The following is a 19,874-nucleotide window of genomic DNA, read 5'->3' as shown; positions in this document are numbered from 1 at the left end:
AATCTGCTGAGCATTTTCTCAATATCAATCAGTTGTTTGTCCAAAAATGATTGAAATGCCCATTGGTAACATCCTCAAATGTTTTATTTAATTTATATATTTATTTATATTTATCCGCAACTCAAATAAAGAGCTGAAAAAAAGATAATTTGGACATTTATCCTTACAAAAATGACTCAAAACAATTATTAAAGAGTTGGTGAATTGGTTTAATAGTTGACAGTTGATCAACTACTTCTCGCAGCTCTTGTCTGAATTTTATCGAGTTTGTTCACCGAAATAGATGAAGCACTGATATATAGCCCAACTGCATACATTTAAAAGCAGTTTTCTTACACCCCTTAAACCCAAGAAGGTCGTGACCCCTTCCGAAGGTTTGGCGACCCCTAGTGGTGGTCAGGACCCCCAGGTTGGGAACCACTGAGTTCTACGAATCGGCTAACTTTCCCTCCTGTCATCTGTCACTGATCAGAAATGAGCAAAGAGAAGCACAACGAAGAGAAACAAGTTAGCGAGACATGACACACTGGGGGAGGGAGGGGTGGTTTGTAAAATGTCTTTACAACACTGGACGAGCACAACAACACAAAGACACACACACACAGTCCATATTAGGGGATATGGTTTAATTTGGAGACAGAGGCAAAGAAACACACCACACATGAACAAACATTGACCAAAAAAGAACACAGAGTCTTTCGGCTACACACTCCGCTATGGGAAAAAACGGAAAACTCTACACAGGTAAAAAGCAAGGCTCAAAAACTAAACAGATAGTTATTAACTCTTCAACTAAGACAATTATCCACACAAGTTGTTGAAATCCTGATGACAATTAAACTATGTGGACAGCACAAATACTAACATGAAACTTACCACGATTTTAGAGGATCCCAACCCCCCCGAAACTGATAAACGAAGTGAAGGACGAAGTAAAATCAAAATCAGGCATCTTTTTAGAGACAAAAAGAAAAAAAAAAAAAAAGAAACGAAAAACAACTTAAAAAAAAAAAAAAAAAAATTGCTTGACACCACCAAGAGGCCAAACTCAAGACCTGGTCCAGGCGAGGCCACATTGAGAGGCCAGACAATTTTTTTTCCAATATAGATTTTTTTTCTTTAATTTCCAATATAAAAAGCTTCACTGGTACAAAATACATATGAACAACCAGTTGTAGAAATTGGAAAGCCTGTGTATGTCTTTTTTTTTCTTTTCTTCTTTTTCAAATCCCACCCAGTTTCAAAAAAATTGATATTGACCGAACAGAAAAGACTACTGTATGTAATAATACAGATCACATCAAGATGCACCCACTTTGGCTTTCATCAAGACAAGATAAAACATCTATTAAATTATTGGTGGAACATGAACAAAGTCCTACCGATTATCAGACAAGAAAATAACACAAGAAAAGATTTTTTTTTTTCTGCTCTTTTCTTTTGGATCAAGACAATATCTATAGAGATGCAAAGCTACCACACACTGTCAAAAAATAGCACTTCAGAAATATGAAAACACAGAACAAAGAAAGTGATTGTTATTAGAGCTTGAACGGGAGTTGTGATGGAAGCCCCTGAAGTGAGTCAAAGTTCCTGTTGGGACCGCTGTGGACTGTACATTGTGCTTTTCCTTTTTTTTTTTTTTTTTTTTTTTTTAAATTCATTCACAGTAACACTTCACCATACGCTGCATTTCTTCACAGATCTGCACTCAATTCAGTGTTCGACACACAATTTCATCACTTGGCATCTTTTAGCTCGTTTTTGACTTTAATTCCCCGACACATCTGGTCACCAATCGTCTGTATCGCAAAGTGTTACAGTACACGTGTTCACACTCACTAAGAAAGAGGTTTAACCTTCAAATGTAGAGGGAAGTTTATTGTTTTATCTACAATTTTTTTTTAACCAACTGTTCAAACTGAGTACATCACAATACACATTTACCAATAACTCAACACACAGAGTGGGGGTGGGGGGGAGGGAGAAGGGGAACATGAGCAGGTGACAAGAGCTTTCATGACACTGGCATAAATAGACAAAAAAGGCTATAACTGCAGCAATCTCTAAACCAAGGCCTAATAAGGATGTGTAGGCAGTTTCTAGACGTATATATGGCACTTTGAATATTTGTATTGCATTTGGATAGAAAAAACACACCGTAAAAAGCACATGCCCATATTAAAAAGTGAAATCAGTGGTACCTTTTGAAAATGTCGGGATCATAATCACACACACAACATTCTGCAAAAGTGATTAAGCTCCCACAATTGTGCTTAACGTTTTCCTTTTTACAAAACTACAACACTTTTTCCTCGAGCACTGTTTCAAATTTGGTACCTTTTTATTTATATATATTTTTTTTGTACTTTTTTGGAATATTTATGTATTTTGAGAAAAAGAAAAGAAAAAATCCGAACTGAAAAGGTCAAATGGTGACAATTGTGCATTTTTTTTTTGTGTCGTAATCCTGTGTGAGTGTCTTAGTTTCACACACAAAAAAAGCCCCTGAGTTGACAACTCTTTAGCGCCATCAGGTACGCAGTTTTTAGGGAACCCTTCTTTGGGGGGGTGAAGTGGTTGTTATTTTGTAGTACAACAGACAAAATACCACCCCGGTTTTAAAAAAAAGTGTAAACTTTGTGCTGAAAAAAATGGAATGTATTTGTAAACCAACACTATAGTGGTGGATTTTAGTAGTATTAATGTGCTGTGAACATGATACTGGAAGTCACTTAAAAAGAACAATCAGCGAAAAACTTAAAAAAAGCAAGTGTGAGTGTGTTTATTATAAAATGTGCAGGTTGTGTGTTGTGTCCAAGTGATCTCTTCTTCAGGGGCTCCCACATTTGCAACCACAGAAAGTGTTTTGTGTGTGTATGTCGCAGTGTGTGTGTGTGTGTATTTGTGTGTGTGCATGTGTAAAGAAAACTAGGTAATATTACAGGAAAAATATGTTGTGTGAATTAAAAAAAAAAAAAAAACACTGAGTTTGACACATGGGCACTTTAACAACAAAAAAAAACAAAAGAAGAGACATTGTCTGGCATCTGTATGATTAACAGACATTTGTAAATCATCTTTCGACATGAGGCATCCAAACTAAACCAAAGTGAAACATCCATTAATCAAATTATTAATGAGAAATTCACAGAAAAGTCAACAAGACGTACCGTGGAAGTTGAAATTTTTCTTAAACGAAGAAAAAAAAAATAATTAAAGTCTACATACTGTGACCCTTAAAAAAAGTACTTTATACCCAGAAATTGAAATTACAATTAAATGCAGAGGAATTTATTGACTTAAAGTGTGTTTTTAATTTACTAGAAATGACCCTCAAGCAGGTCACGCTGATCAAAACTGATTTTTAGTCCTCTTTAAAAATGTAATACACTGAAGACCCCCCCGACACAGATGACATTACAACATAATCTACAAAAAACCCAAAGTTTTGCCTGGGTTCTGTTAGTTAAACTTCTATAGATTCAATGGTATAAAATATAGGTAATCTAAGTGTGCATTTAAACCACAGATTGTCTATTTGTGAATCAGTTCTAAAAAAGTTGACTCATGTTAGGTAGTCATTCCTCTAAACAGAGCAAATGTACCTTTTATTGTGCCATCAATAGTTCAAAAAAAGGTAAATACACAGGGTATTTTTTTTATCTAAATGAAAAGAAAATATATTTTTAAATAGCCTTGGTGTAAATCTTCACACTGCCCGCAAAATGTAGAGATCATTACAGAGCACTGAGAGGGGTTTTACCGGTCAGACTTTCAAAAGTGTTGGAAAGTGGTCTGTTTTTTTTTTTTTTTAAGAAGCCAACATATTGCTAATGGCACCAAATAGCACAGACGTGTGCCGATCCCTGTATTCAACTTTCAAGTGAACTTTTACTGAGAGAGGTAAAAAGAAAGCAACATAAAAAACAAAAAAACAAAGCTAAATTAAAAATAAGAAATCCCACAGGTTTTTAAAACATTCGCAAAACCAAAACAAAAAAAAAAAAGGTCTCTTAAATGAATTCAACGCAGGTACGTTTTCACATTGATTTGCTTGACCTCTCTCCCACCTGTCACATTTCTATACAAGTAGAACAAAAAAACAAAAAAAAAAATGAATATACATGCAGAAAAATCAGGTTGAGCTAAGGTCAAGGGTCAGTGGGTGGCCAGGTATTGGTCAGGCGAGCTTAGAGAGACATCACAGACAATGGTGGGATGATGAGGCCAGGAGTTTGGCTTGGCTTTCAACATCATGAAGACATGCTAGGCTAATGATGAGCAAACAGGCATGGAGATTTGTTCTAAAAAAGGAACAAAAACACGAAAGGAAGAGAGGAGAGAAGAGAAGAGAAGAGAGACAAAGAGGAGAGAAGAGAAAGTTAGGGGCACAGCACAAGAATCGTTTAGCCATGAGGCACAAAAACCAACAAAAACAGTCACCACATACAGTAAGGACAGTGCGGTAAACATTTCCCCCCCCCTGCTTCTTTCTCCCCCGACACACAAAAACGATACACAGATTTAAGGAAGTGACACCACCAGGACATATGGCAGAGACTCCGACATGCACAAACTGTATACTTGGCACCCAGAGAGATCCATCTAGAGCCAGTCCCTTGTGGGAGACTTGGAGGATGGATGGAATGACTGGAAGAGGTTGTTAATAGAGAAAAAGAGAGAGGTAGCCTAGCTTAACATGGCTTAGATAGATGATAGAGAGGAAAAGATGGGAGAAAGAGAAAAAGATGAAGAGATGAAGAAGGGGGAGTAAAGACTGAAGAATGCAAAAGATTTTCACACTGAGAATGAAACGAACGAGACGGACTACATGGACAAAAAAAAGCCAAACACAGGTTGAAGCTCTGGGCTCGGGGGGTCTAACGTGACCTGGCTTCAGCCCTTCAACACAACAACTGATCCTTAGTCAACCCGTCTCGCTTTGACCTGAAGGCAATGAAATGGCATGGAAACACACCTTGATGCTCTCCACTAAATTACAGTGACACAAAATACCTCCAGCGAACACTGACTCCAGTGATAGTCATAAATAATCATATACATTAAAATATTTAATCCGACTCAAATTACATGATAAAACTGCAGGAATGAAATACAGTAAAATGTGGAAAGATCATTGCAACCATTTTTTTTTTTTTTTTTTTTAGGAATAGCGCGAGTCTCCCCTCCTGTGGTTGGGCTCCTTTCCCCCTGCCCCACTGAGTCTCTGCTGTGGTGACCTTGGCTGGAGGGTGAACTTACCCTAGCAGTGCTAGCATTAGAGCTGGGGAGGGGGGAGGGCCCCGGGGCTAGGATCAGTAGGGTTTGCTGTCGTTCTTGGAGCGCTTCAGCTGAACCTTCAGCCTCTTCATTCCGATCTGGAAACCATTCATGGCCTGGATGGCAGCTTGCGCAGACACAGGATTGTCATAGCTGACGAACCCTAAAGAACAAGGTGGAGGACACACTTTAAATACATTTATTACATGACTTTATTAAATATAAAGATCAAGTTATTGATTGTTCTGGAGCATAACAATGAAATGAGCAGGATAATGCAAAGTGAGCAGGTCATTATAGTGAAATAAATCCCTTCAGGATGATTCAAGACACTTCTGCTTCTTGTCTGTAGACGATTCCTTACTTATCCCTCACGACCCCACTGGATTTGTAAAACGTTGCTGCAGCTCAGTGAGAATCCACACACAAAAAGCACAATTTCTTCTTAAATTTGATACTAAATATTTTAGACAAAGCATTTCCAAAATATTTCTAAAAAAAAAAAAAAAAGCTGTGACGGAATGAATCTCAGTCAGCCTAAAAGAATAGAAAGTAACTTCAGGTCAGTTTTATGACAAATAAAATCCACAACATGCCAATAATGGATCCTTCACTGAATAATGCTGGGTTTTCAAAATAAAAGAGAAATGTTCCACACTGTACCATATACGACTATGTGACAAGAGTAAACATTTGTAATGTTGAACCCGTCGTTGAATTTATACGTGGAAAAGACTCAACCCGGTCAGCTGTTGATACTGATTATTTGCTCTCCCTGCCTGCAATGAAGGGTGAAGTGTGACAGAGTAGGTCGAGCCATTTACTGATGGTGATTATGTAATGAGATTTCAAACAAAAAACCTCACGATGTCTTTGTCATGTTACACGACTGCGTTGCAGGTTGTGTTTTGGCAACCTGTATGAGAAAAATCACTGAATTTATATGAAAAAGTCACGACCTGGCCAGTCGTCCATACAGACTCTCATCGCACTTCGAGAGAACAGCGTCTGCCTCAGGCAGTGAGGAGGAGGAGGGGAGATCTCAACATTATGATGAATGTATCTGATTGCTGTTACAGACGACAACCTAAAGCATCTACATCATAAAGCTCAGGTCTTTTTTTCATATATTAATACACTGGGGAGGATTTTAAAATGACAGATCTTCTTAGGCACTATAGTGAAACAGAACAGGCGCTCCGGGGTCTGGAGGGTTTAAGCACATCTTAACACGCTATTTTAACTTCAACACAATCCATCTACATGTTAAGAGAATGCAACAAACCCAAATACTGTCACATGATCTCAACCTCTCCTTTCATATAAAAGCTCCTAACAACAGTTGCATAACTACAACTACAGTTGTATGAACTCTGGATGACCTCCAGAGACGATGCTTAGCATCTGAAATTTGACCGCCTGTGGCAACCAAAAAAAAAAAAAACTTAACTCCACGGAGTTAAGCCGAATTAAGACAATGTTGCCCTGAACTTGAAGATCATGGTGTACAAGCCAACATCATAGATGTTTCTCATATTTAGCAGGATGAGGACGAGTAAAGGGGAAAATAAAGTAGAATAAGGTAAAAGGTGTGCCTAGACTACATTATCTGAGTTATGTTTTTATTCATATAGATTCAGATTTATTTTTCCTCTTTTAATTATTTAATATATACAAACTTATTTTATCTTTTATCTTATTATTTAAATTTAATTAGTTCTTTCCTTTATTTTGAGAATTGCTGCTTTCTTTTTTAAAGCTTATATTTGATACTGTTCCAGTCCACCACATGGTGCCAAATTCGAGACAAGAAGCACCTGTTTCCCTACTTTCTAAATGGGGTCTCACTAGGGATTTTTTTGGTGGCACCATGGCAACCTAATAGCCGCAAAATGAAACAGCATGTTGGGAACGTCTATCAAGTATAATATATGTTGCCGACTTACCAAAGCACTTGCTCAGATTGGTCTGTTTGTCAATGAAGACTTTGGCAGAGACCACATTTCCAAAAGGCATAAACATCTGCAGAAGATCCTGGTCCCCAAACTCCTGGGGCAGGTGGTAGATGAACAGGTTGGCGCCCTCTGGCCCTACTCCATTTGGTAAGAAAATCAGAAACTCAAGTTAGATGCAGATTTAGATTACATATGTACACACGTACAATTAGTTCAATGAAAAAGTATGCTGGTAAAAGCTGAGGAACTGCTCACCTTCCTTCTGGCTGCCAGCGATGCTCTGCTGCAGGAGAGACTGGCCGTAGAGGGAGGGCAGGGCGGAGGCTGTGTACTGCTGCATCCCTGAGTAGGCCTGGGTCAGAGCATCCATGGAGCTGGCTGCTGACCCATTGGCCATGGAGGCTCCCAGGCCTCCATTCATGGCCCCCATACCTGCAAAACACAAGTAAATCTGCTGTACACCCTTGATAAACATTTTACAACATGCAGAAAATTATGAGTTTGGTGACTGAAACAGAATTAAATGTTTTGGCCACCAGGGGGCAGAAAGGCCAATCTTTATGAATTGCTTGTCATGTTATACTTGCTGGCCACTGCAACAGCTCTGTCACATAATTCTACTTTTGAGAAGTTTATAATGGACAGCTTTTGTTAAAACTTTCAGAGAGGTGTTTATTCAAGAATATGTTTATTACTGAGGTTATAATCATCAGTATAATGAAGACCTGTTCAACACCATGACAAACAGTAATCTTCACAATACATATGCACTGATCTGATAGCTGGTATTGGTATCGATCTGGAAATCATTGGGGGAAAGGAAAGAAAGTATAATCTGATATGATCCATTAGTCTAAACTATTATGTAAGAAAGATGCGTCACATGAACAGTAGACAGAATGTAAGTGAGACCTGTCAGCAGCAACATCAGCTGTGTGGAAGGAAAAACGGCCAAGTGCAATTTTGGCATTTCTTTAAATTTTGAATATTTGAGTGATGCAAACCCATCAAAAATGCTGCTAAAAGTTCTGTGTGTGTTAAAAAGATTAAATAAAAAGAGGCAGCAGAGTATTTGTTTCACAGTTTGAGCATGATGCTTTTTAGTTGGTTGGGATTAACACAGTGCAACCATACAGATGTAATATTAAGAGCTTGGTTATTAAAGAGAAGGAAAAGATGGCAACAGATTGGTGTTGGCATCTGGAGATACTTCAGGGTGGTTGCCAGCTCGATACCACTTTTTCAAGTCCAATACAATCCCTACTTAATAAACATATAGTTAAATTAATACCCCTAAAAATTGATTGTTATTATTCTTGTAATAATTGAATTTATGGCTGAGCAGTTGTATTGGACTGCCTTACATTTTAAAATGTACCTAATAAAGTGGCCACTGAGTGCATGTTTTATCTGCTTATGGATAAACGGCACCAACAGAAGCTTAGACCTATATGTGTAGAAGCTACATTGGCCTTTGGATCATACGTCATTGCCCCTGCCATATTGTTCCCGGTGAGACCATCAACAAGTACACACGAATATGGGGAAGTGATAGAAGTAAACAAGCCGCCATTGCTGTGGTGGCGTCTAGAGTATGCCTGTACTTGAATGTGAGCTGTCATAAGAAATGTACAAGTTTCCACTTTTAAATGTGCTTTTTATGTAACCTTACATTTGACATAGATATCTAAGAAGAACAAGTGCAGTTCTCGGCTCCTCCAAAAGTAGTGGCTGCCTGAGACAATGCGCTCCACAGAGATATACTGGGCCTGCGATTATTCGCCAAAAGTGGATCAAGAACAGAAAATACTTTTTCCCTGAAAGCCATGAATATGAATTCATTTTTTTAAAATATATTACATACTATTTCATAACTTAAATGTGGCAGAAGAGGTCAATTTTCTCTCTATTTCTTCATTATCAATATCTCTATTGTCAAACGTCAAACGTCAAGCTACTATGTAATATTTGCAGAAAGTTAATGTTGTCATACAAAAAGGTACCTTCATCAGTTACTGAGGGCTACTATCTAATGTCAACAACTCAATTATCCATGCTGTCACTGTCAGCAGATAACGGCACACATGGGGTCAAGATGCGAACCCCAGACCTGCTGAAGATACTGGAGGGGTGATCATTTTAACCCAAACCATAGAATTTTTTATCTGGGAAAAAACACAGCTGCCTTGTTCACAAGTCTGTGTTCAGAGGTCAGTCGTGCCAGGAACAATATGGCTGCAGCACTGACATATTAGAGCAACAAGCCCAAAGTGCTTAATGTGGCGCCTATGTATTTAATGTCTATGCAACAGAACAATGAGCTTGCCAGTCCAGAAAACCAAAATTCCCTTGTGGTCAAAATCGCTTGATGTGGCATTGAAGATAATGTGCGACTGTAAGGAACCGCGTGAATTTCTTATAGCTTTTATGCAGCTATTTGAAAAAGGACATTCGTACCACTGACGCTGCTGGTGAGAGCGTTGAGGTTGAGGCCCACAGAGGTCCCAGTGAGACCCTGCAGGGTGCCCAGAGATGCCAAGGTGTTCATGGCAGCACCCGCGCTGGACCCCGCTGTTGAACCGGCTGTTTAAAGACACAATAAAAAAAACACAGAAAGACATATGGGTTACCACAGGGGAGATGTGCTCATGCTCAAAACACCACATATCACTCTTAATGCCTGCCATCTTTGCCTCAAATGGTTATGGTTATGAGAGGATGACACAGCAGTGAGGGGGCAGTTAAAAATCTGTCTCTTAACGAGAAGAGGTCATTACCGCAGCAGCAATATGCTAAACTCAGACAGATGGAGCCAATGTATATTTACACAGATTAAAGGGAAATGGGGGCTCTCATAAAATTTTATATGTGGGTGATTAACTCCCATAAAATAAATGAGGAATGGCTGAGGGCCGTTAGGCAAATAGCAGATGAGGGAGGTTTGCAGATCAGCTGGTAGGTACCATCACAGCACCAGGAGAGTTCGCTGTGAACATGTATGTTTGTCTCAACGGGTGAGGAATCTTTATTCAGACTGAGATTTTAATGTTGCATGTGAAGATAAACACAGGTTAGTTCAGCAATTATGATGAAACAAGGTCAAAAACTCAGCCAGCAAAACACATTAATAAACAAGTACTACAACTGCCACAGGGTTTGATTCACACTGCTGCTTTAATACTGTATGTACAGTACATGCACACGCTACAAAACTCAGCTCATGTTGTGTTTAATTACCCGGACTGGCCAGGGCTCCCAGGGCTCCGCTGTTTGAAGACAGGGCGCTGGTGGAGGTCGGGCTGCCAGAGCTCTGGGCTGCAGCCGCAGCGGCAGCTAATGTGGCCAAGTTCTGCAGCTGAAGGGGGTTCACACCTGCTGCGAGAGCGAAGAAACAGAGGTGATTATCAAAGACGTCCAAATTCATGCTGAAGTTTGTGAAGACCTTTCCAAAATGTCTTGGAGGGAATAAACTTTTCCCGAATGTAAGCCTAGAAGACTACATTCTTTACAGTTTAAGATAGCATACTCATATAACAAAAGTTATTTTTCTTCATTTGTAGTATTTAAACCATTCAATAATTTTGCCAGTATTGTATTGAAATATTGCAAATACAGCGTTTATTATAGTTTCACATGGAGCTGCAACAATTAATCAATTATTTGTGAAGTATCAAATTAATCTCCAACTATTTTGGTAATCAATTAGTCTGAGTATTTTTTTTTTAGGAAGAAAAGTCAAAGTTCTCTAATTCCAGCTTCTTAAATGTGAACATTTCCTGGTTTATTTACTCCTCTGTGACAGTAAACTGAATATCCCTGACTTGGGGACAACAGAAGACATCTGATCAACATTTTTCACTATTTTCTAGCATTTTGTGGACCAAACAGCTAATCAATTAATCAAGAAAATAATCGACAGCTTAAATGACTTGGAAAGTAATTGTTAGTTGGAACCCTGGTTTCACACTGGCTTGAGGATTATTTCGGATAATGTAGAAAATGCAACATTGGTTTTAGTATTAGACCTGAAATTATACTTCAACATACAAAACTAGCCCTCTACAATTATGGTGTGTTTTGTTTCTTGCTTTAAAGTAAAAATGCATACATAATATCAAAGATGAGTGTCTCATTAAGACATTATTAGCAAACTTAGTTCAATAAACACACAATTTGCTGGTTGCCATGCCTTACACTCCCGAGAAATAATTTAAACAGCAAAATGTGCTTTTAGACGGCTAAAGTCACTTGCTGCGGATCAAGGCATTAGTACACCAGCAACTCCCGTGTTCTGCAAGCTAAATTTACCATTTTTGTCCAAGGAATCAGGAGTGATATAACAGCTCGAGTTCCCTCAGAGAGGCAGGTTATAATAATTGAATATTTTTCATAAATAAGGTCTGTGCATAACCACAATCAATTCAACCGCGATATCAAAAACTTAAATGACTGTGAATTTGGATTAAAACTAATTTGTAATACCCTTCATATGCTTATTCTGTGCATAAGAACCTAAATTACATAGTTAAAAGGCTATTGAGGATATGGGTTTTCAGCAGCTTTAAGGATGGATTTTCTTTCTCACAGGTCTATTGCTTTTTAATTTGACCAAGTCATGGTTGCATGTGCAGTGTGTGTTTGTCTTTAAGCAGCCTGCACAGGCCCAGAATAGCAGCGCTGATTATTAATGTGCCACTGATCTGAAAGAAAGAGTAATGTGATTTACTGCAGTTAAAACCATGTGGGTGTAGAGCACTGAGTCACAAGGTTGGTGACATGAAAAGTGTCGGCTTGTTCAATTATAGAGGAAGACTTTAGAACATCTCGACATCTGAAAAGGGTGGACTCACCTCCTAGCCTCTGAATACCATTAAAACTGCCTTGGTTACTGGTGGATGTGGCTTGCTGGAGCAACTGTTGGGAGAAGAAAGAAATACAGAATCAAACAGAGGGCACAAATGAGGTCTTAAATGACTAATATAATAATATATAATACATGTATGATTGCAGTGGCATGTCTTTTTGGATTTCTTAATGTTAAATTCAGTGCTGCCATTACACATAAATGTGAGGACAAAGATTAGATGTTATACTCTTGGCTTTCATACACTCATCTTTTAATATGTGATGCTTAGTTCTGTTTATTTGTTTACTGAGGGTGAATGCTCATTAGTGATTTAGGCCCCATCTACACTTGTCAATTCAAGACTTTCATATCCACTTAAGCTTTCATTTACATTTAAGATTTGTGGCCTGAACATTGATTACAATCAGTCTTTGTTTTCCTGGGGTAAATGCAAATGAGGTTTGGCCCTCCTCCAGTCCAGGAGGAAGCAGTAATGCACCTGAAGTTGTAGGGTAATTGCTAAAATGCACAAGTTATTTTTCCTCTGGATTTTTTGACAGTTTATTTCATCAATAACAGTTAAGATGGTTTTAGTCATAAACTATGCTCAATTTAACACAAACATATGAATCATATTTACGAACAAGTGTGACAAAAGTTTTATCGCCATTGTTTGTGTTGCTTTAATGTGAACAATGGTTCATTTCAGTGTAATTTTATCTGCTGTTAGCTCAAGGACAGACGGCACAGACAACAGATGTATTAAGAAAATCAGACAGTGAAAGGCTATTTACAAAGACCGCTTACTGACTCAGTAACGTCATAGGAGGAGAAAAGATTAAGGTTATGTATATGTCTTGGAGACCAGGATGCATTTCCACCTTTTCAACATCTGGCTGAATGAGTGTCGGACCTCTTCCAGAGGTGATTTCAATCCGTCTTGTATGCTTCTTGGATACATGTTACTCTTTTGAGATCAGATAAGTAATAATTAAATATAAACACAGCCACAGTTTAAGGTGCAGCAACAATGCATGGGCAAAGTTTATGCAGAAACTCTGCATTTTAAGAATATTTACCAAATAATAGATATTGTGTGGTTTGCTACAAATTAATCTATCTCCCTTAAAGCAAAAACAATGATAGTTGGATCTATTCAATTGCAGCTCAGTCAGTTCAAACACTGCCTGTGACTAGTTAATGTGCATGCAATGGTCTAGTTTTCCTCCCAGGAACACAAACAGCTCAGCTGTTCATGTTATGCCCATGTTTAAGTCACATGCTCACAGCAGGCACATGCAAGTAGTCACATGCTGGTGTCCTTGAGCAAGAACACAAACTGGGTGTGACAAGATATTCCTATTCTGAGCCAAAGAGAATCAGTTTATAGTTCATCTCTGAATACTGTGCAGCATTTCAAATTATAATATAACCATTTATTTATTTGCATTCTGCACTGTCAGTGTTTATATGTATTTGGCCTATGATAAGCATTTTTTTGATAGTGTAATAACAACTTCAACACTTTTTTTTATATGGTTTGAGGCCTTGCCTGGTGCATTTTCATGCAGAACAATCACTGTTTGACAAGGACAGTATAATTCAATAAAACACATATTGCTGAGAAAATCGCTGCCTTTGTCACCCTTAAAATCGTTCTGTGTTTGTGAGGTGTTTATATTCATGTATGAACAGAACACAGTCTCAACATTGTATTTCTTAAACGTGTTGCCTGATACCTCGTGTAAGATGGTGGCATGCAGGGACACGGCAGCTCATGGCTCTCCATGTCCGTGCATTTTTGTGTGTAGTTCAGTAGATTTAGTCAAGGAAATCATGTCTACAGCCACCAGGACTTACTAGACATTAGATTATCTATTATTCGGCTGTAAAAGTTTGCTCACTGTGGTTGTTTTTGTTCCTGTGTATTTTTATATGTCCTCTTTATTGCACAGGAGTAGCACTCTAGATTAGAAATTATTTATTGACATTATACATAATCCAACAGAAGTTTTCTATCCTATACTCTATGTATTACTTTATATTGTAAGACAGTTCTTGTTTTTTTTCTTCACACTTTTTTACTTTACTTGTCAACATATGGCTAAAATATTAAAACATTTTGCAGAGACTAAAACTGTGCCATATAATGATAACATGAGTAACTGTGTGGCTCAGCGGGGCTGCGTGTTTGGGCAACACTTACAGCCAGGTACTGCGGTGTGAGGGTCCCCAGGCCGGCCAGGTTTCCCCAGGTGGAGGCGCTGTTGAGCTGCTGAATCTGCTGTACTAGCTGCTGCTGCAGGCGCCGCTGCTCCTTATCTCTCTGTGTGTCTGCAAACTTCACCACCAGAGGTGAGGAACAGCCCTGAAGCAGTGAAGAGGTCAGAGACGTTAGACTGACTCAGAAGCACATTGAAAAAGTCAAAGTTTATTTACCAATGCAAGGACACAGTCATTGCAAGGAATTTCTCAAAAAAAGGGGGGGAATCATCTACGCCTCAAGACAATTTTTATGCCTGTTGCATTCATATCAAAGCTAACACACAGAGGACATCTGCCATGCATAGCTGAGCCAGGCCACATTCCAAAAAGGGGCACAGGATAATGCTGCAGACAGTGAATCTTTTTAGCACTCTGAGGAGCTGAATTGAGTCCACAGACAAGCAGACGACAGATGGAGACGACACTTAAAAACATGACATTCAAATGGAGAATGTGTCAGCAGACATTAACAAGAAAAATGCATTTACAATACACACAATCTCACAAACACACACTGTTCAGACAGACGCATGGACACGAGGCATGCGGTGCAAAAGTATTCTGAGAGTTGAGAGCCAGACAAGGACCAGGCTGGACAGGGAAAATGGCTTCTGAACCAGCAGCACCTCCCATGGCAGCTTGGGGAGATTATGATATGGGGGGGAATAGGTGGTACCACCAGTGGGGCCTGCGTTTAATCTGGTAGGAGTGTTATGTTTGGTTGGGTTCCTAATTAGACGTGGTCTGATGCTTCACTGGGGAGCCTCTGACCTGCTAGCTGTCAAATTACTGCTGCTCCACTTCCACTAAGACATCATTGGCTACATGATGACATGGACCCAGTTTTTGAAGAAATCTAATGGGGTGGCTGCTTCAGGCTAGGTTAATTCTTTGTTAACCTATATTTGATTTCCCTGTGGTCCAAAATATAGATTGATTATGGCAGAGTGGGCTCTAAAATATGATCAGAATCGATAAATGAGATGCATTTTAGTTCAGCCCAAAATTAGAGATGACAGCAATTCTCGCCGCTCCAGATTCAGCAGCAATGTTTCAAGTTTTATTCAATTATTTTGCAGACGACAATGTAATTTTATAATTGGCGAGAGTGGTTTTTTGGAAATGACTCATGCTCTGTGATGAATGGACGCCATCTGCTTGGACAGGTTCTTCGTCTTTCCAACACAAGGGGGCAGCAGAATGTATGAGGGGTGGGGAAGGGAGGGGGGGAAATGAGAAATAGGTGCTAAGGGGTACAGTACCTCCATAGTCTGAGAGTGATGCATGGTTTTGATTGCATTCTGTGCCATTGCCCTGGTAGCAAATGTGACAAACGCACAGCCTGTAGGGGGGGAACAATAGGAGAAGGGAGGGGGGGAGGGAGGGAGGGACAAGAAGAAACAAAAACAAGACAAAAGGTTTGGACAACTCGTTATGAACCCCAAAAAAACACATTACAGTACAGAGAATGGCAACTCCCAAGCACACAGAAACCACCCTCACTGGTTAGCACACGGAGAAAGAAACACAACAAGGAGAACAGTAACACGTGTCACATGAGCACAGTGATCGACGGATTAAATTGCCACCCAGAGAGGCTCGACTAGTGGTGTCATGGTGAAAACAGTCAACATGATTATATACACATAAAATGCACACAAATACACACTGAAAGGCTTTGATTTGCTAAAATATGTAAGATCTGCAAACATCAAAGACTATTACGCTCCATTTCAAATTGCGGTTACATTTCGCTATAGAAAAAAAAAAAAAAAAAAGAGCAGAAAATCATGGCCAACTGTCTCTGCTAAGAGGTTTAATCGTATACATCAAGCCTGCGATCTGAGGCTTCATGCAGTAGAGAGAGCTACGTAGGAGATGCAACGACAGGCTAATTCCAGCCTTTGTAGAGAGTGTGATGAAGGAGGCGGTAAAGGAGGAGCTGAGCAGAGCCGAGCCGCCTGCCAGCTGAGCCCACGAGCACCAGCAGCCAGCGGTTGCCAAGGCGACGGGCCATTGTGCCGGACAGCAAGTGCGGTGGCCCTTCACTGTGAGATGTGGAGGCTGAGTGTAACGGTGACAGGGAGGATAAGACTATGGGGATGGAAATGGGTGCCACTGGAGGTGAATAGCACTTCATTTGTGGGGTGAAATGAAGAAGTAGGGAGGGGCTTGTATAAATACTTGATGAGAATATGTACTCGGCTAACGCTGAGGGTGCTGGCTGCGAGGCCAAGAACACTGTGCCTATGCTCTATGCTGAGAGCACACCCACCTCTGCTCTGACCATCTGGTCCCCGGAGAATTCGGCACTCTTCGATCTGCCCGAAAGACGAGAACATCATTCTGATCTCGTTCTCGCCGTATTTCTTTGAAACCATTCCGATGAAGAGCTTTCTGTCTTCTACCGCTGCAGGAGAGATGAAAAGAGAGCAGCTATTCAGTTAAACCCAAACAATTACGGAGCTATGAAAGCCGCGGTTACATCAGGCGTTAAATCATGCACCTCACTTTCTCTTGTTGAAGCTCTCTCCTTGTCATGCTGCCACATTTTCTGCCTCTCACTCGAGGTGCCAGCCTCTTGGTACAAATCTCTGCAACTTGCAGCTTTGTTTTCCTCAGTGTCTACTTCTCTAGACAGATGACTGTATCATCCATTTGTGGTCTCCTCCAGATCCCCTGTACCTGCCCTACTCTTCTCCTCTTGGTGCCTTTTAAATCCCTTAATCCTCCTAACCCCTGACACTATATAGAAATTGTGTATTGCTGCACATTCCCTGAACTAAGTCCTTCTCGGGCCTTCATATTTTGGCATTAAATAGAGACACAATCCAGCCCCCACCTTCTTTTAAAATCTCACAATCTCATGTCTCCAAGGTTTCTACACATTTTCCACTTCAAAATTTCAGACTTTTCCAGACTCAAGTTTCCAGATTTCTTGGTAGATTTTTTTTTAGACCGTATTTAACTTCTAGCTTTCTTTTCCTATTTGGACTCTTTAACAATTCAGGCTTGACACTTTGGATTGTGAAGCCAGCCCAGACGACAAACCTCAGCACAAAGAGAAAGTAAAATAACCTGTACCATCTATACAATTATTTTCCATGAACATACTGAATAAATATCATATTATTATTTCCGTTATTTATTAGTCTGTTATTATAAATGAAAACTGAAAATGAGTTGAAAAAGGTTCAATAAATGAGGCCACACAGATGCCGTGAAAATTATTTTAAGTCCATGGAAAAGGCGATGAACACGGAACATAAAAGGTATGTTTTCTTTCTGTTTATTTACTGATTAGAACTGCAACAATTGATTAATTACTTATTAATCAATTTTTACATTACTCAGGAACTATTTTGATAATCAATTAAGTGGTTTGAATCCTTTAAGAAAAAATTTAAATTCTCTGATTTCAGCGTCTTGAACGTGAATAATTTTTGGTTTCTTTACACCTTAATGATAATAAACTGAATACCCTTGGGTTTTATGCAAAACAAGAAATCTGAGAACAGCATCTTGTGCTTGAAAAATTAACATTTTATAAACCGGACGCCTATTAATGGAGAAAATAATCAACCGCTTAATCGACTATAAAAATAATCATTAGTTGAAGCCCTATTTCTGATACCTTGGTCACTGTATAACGGGACTTTCCTCAGGGATGTGGCGTAGCCAGTAGGTGGGGAAAAAGTAGCCTGCTAGGAGTGTAAAACTTGCCCAACTTCAGTGGCCTCTGGTACACCACTATTCCATCATATACTCTAATCTTAATAAGTGCATATTTGAATGAGTTTGTCTACCTGACTGTAAATATGCACTGAATTACTGTAAAGGAGAATCAGGCTTCTTGTGTGTTTTAGCCGTCATAGTTTGTACATAGCTATTATAATTTAAAACCATACCTATGTCTGACTGAGTAGAACTTTTGTATTTAATAATCATTAAAATATGAATTGGAGAATCTGGCATTAGTTTGCATAATAATGCATTAGTGAGTGTTGTAAAAAGGCTGCCATTAACAACAATTTTTATTGATGTTGTGATCTGCTTAGTTATTTGGTTTATAAAATGTCACAAAATTATGAAAAATGTGTTTTCCAAAGCCCAGGGTAACATCCAATGATGTCTTGTTTTATGGACAAGCCGAAGATACTCAGTTTACTGGCACATTCATAAAAAAGTACTCAAACCCATTACTCAACTATCTAAATAGTTGGCGATTAATTTAATAACGGATTTATAATCGATTAGTCGTTGTAGCTCTTGATAGCAATGCGCGTTAAGAGATGTCTCTGCTGTTAAAAGTGCAATGACTATAAAGATAAATCCTTCATTTGTTGGAAAATGCAGTGCTCTGAGTGCTGCTTCAAACATCATAAAAACTCTCCCTTTATTTTTTTTTTCCATTTTAGAAATTTAGATTTTTAGTTTACATTTTAGAAAATAATAAGCGGAATACTCTGGAAACAAATATTTTTCCATGCTCTTTTCTTTTTCCGCACACATAATTGCTCAAATCAAATTCCATATTCTTCTATACTGCGTAGAAACCCTGTTTGTCCTATCTAAATCTTCATCCACTAACATTTTCCCTCGGCAGACATCATCTCTGGCTGCTGTCACCCTGTGTTTCACATGAATCCACTTACCACTTGTTTTCTCACTGTCAGCGGGTTTCATCTGGATAGGATGATGCATCTGAAATAAAGGGCAGAGAAATGGTTACCGCCGCACCTGTCACCATTAGAAACCATGCAGGTGCTTGGCCTTGTAATCTCTCATCATCACAAGGGTCTCATGTCTTCACACTCACACCCCCACCCCCCACCATCTTCAAGCATTTCTCTCTCTGCTTCTTGTTTTGTTCTCTCACTCTGAAACCATCATCCCTCACCGCTGCCAGTTTCAGGAGGAAGTGTCTATGAGTTGATGGCAGGGGATCAAATTCTCCAGTATCCAATTTCACTTCTCGCTGTATTGTAGACTCGTGATTGAACTTATCGATTCTTCCTGTCAACATCCCTTATCTTCTTTAGAACAATTTTAGAGATGGTTGACAAGCAGGCCAGCACTGTGTTCCTTGAGTTTTAGTTTTCGAGATAATATATTTCTTTAACCAGCTACATGAATCCAGCCCTTTAATAATCTCGATCTGGCCCTCTGATGGATGACAGCAACCTACTCTGGTACTTTCTCTGATGACAATGTGTAGTAGTGTGGGATCATGGGAGGTGTTCTCTTCATTAAACAACCATTGCAGATGCAAATCTGTATGACATGACTCAATCTTCACACCATCAATTTTCACAGACGATGTCATATTGAAGTTTTGTTTGTGTTATGTGTAGTCATGCTTGCCGACATTGTTCCTCGCCCTGATGTTTCCTGTGTTTTCCCAGTGCTTAGCAACAAGCAGTTTGTAGGGAAACTCGCTGATACCTTTGTCCAAATTCAGAGAAATCTGTAATTAAATATTGTTGGAAACAATGCAAGTACATAACTCAATAAAACACGTCTAG

General features: G+C 39.2%; 1 protein-coding gene across 6 annotated transcripts in view; it reads right to left on the bottom strand.

Annotated features, from left to right (window-relative positions):
* Positions 1–611: 611 nt before the first annotated feature.
* Positions 612–19,874, bottom strand: part of LOC146316877 (CUGBP Elav-like family member 2) — a 40,335-nt gene continuing 21,072 nt past the window's right edge. For 3 of the 6 annotated variants that reach the window (XM_084734797.1, XM_084734802.1, XM_084734803.1), the window contains exons 4-14: positions 19,005–19,053; positions 16,625–16,759; positions 15,612–15,691; positions 14,291–14,452; positions 12,089–12,152; positions 10,476–10,613; positions 9,696–9,821; positions 7,494–7,670; positions 7,230–7,376; positions 5,266–5,446; positions 612–4,307 (exon numbers count right to left, since the gene is read on the bottom strand). In XM_084734797.1, coding sequence (XP_084590923.1) covers positions 5,319–5,446; positions 7,230–7,376; positions 7,494–7,670; positions 9,696–9,821; positions 10,476–10,613; positions 12,089–12,152; positions 14,291–14,452; positions 15,612–15,691; positions 16,625–16,759; positions 19,005–19,053 — 1,206 coding nt within the window. In that variant the 3' untranslated portion in view covers positions 612–4,307; positions 5,266–5,318. The remainder of the gene's footprint in view (positions 4,308–5,265; positions 5,447–7,229; positions 7,377–7,493; positions 7,671–9,695; positions 9,822–10,475; positions 10,614–12,088; positions 12,153–14,290; positions 14,453–15,611; positions 15,692–16,624; positions 16,760–19,004; positions 19,054–19,874) is intronic. The other 3 variants (XM_084734801.1, XM_084734800.1, XM_084734799.1) reach the window with 3 other exon arrangements.

Source organism: Lutjanus erythropterus, chromosome 13 (genome assembly GCF_056507025.1).
Source record: "Lutjanus erythropterus isolate fLutEry1 chromosome 13, fLutEry1.hap2, whole genome shotgun sequence".
Taxonomy (NCBI): domain Eukaryota; kingdom Metazoa; phylum Chordata; class Actinopteri; order Lutjaniformes; family Lutjanidae; genus Lutjanus; species Lutjanus erythropterus.
The sequence above is the reverse complement of the archived record's forward strand: the minus strand, read 5'-3'. Positions and strand labels throughout refer to the sequence as shown.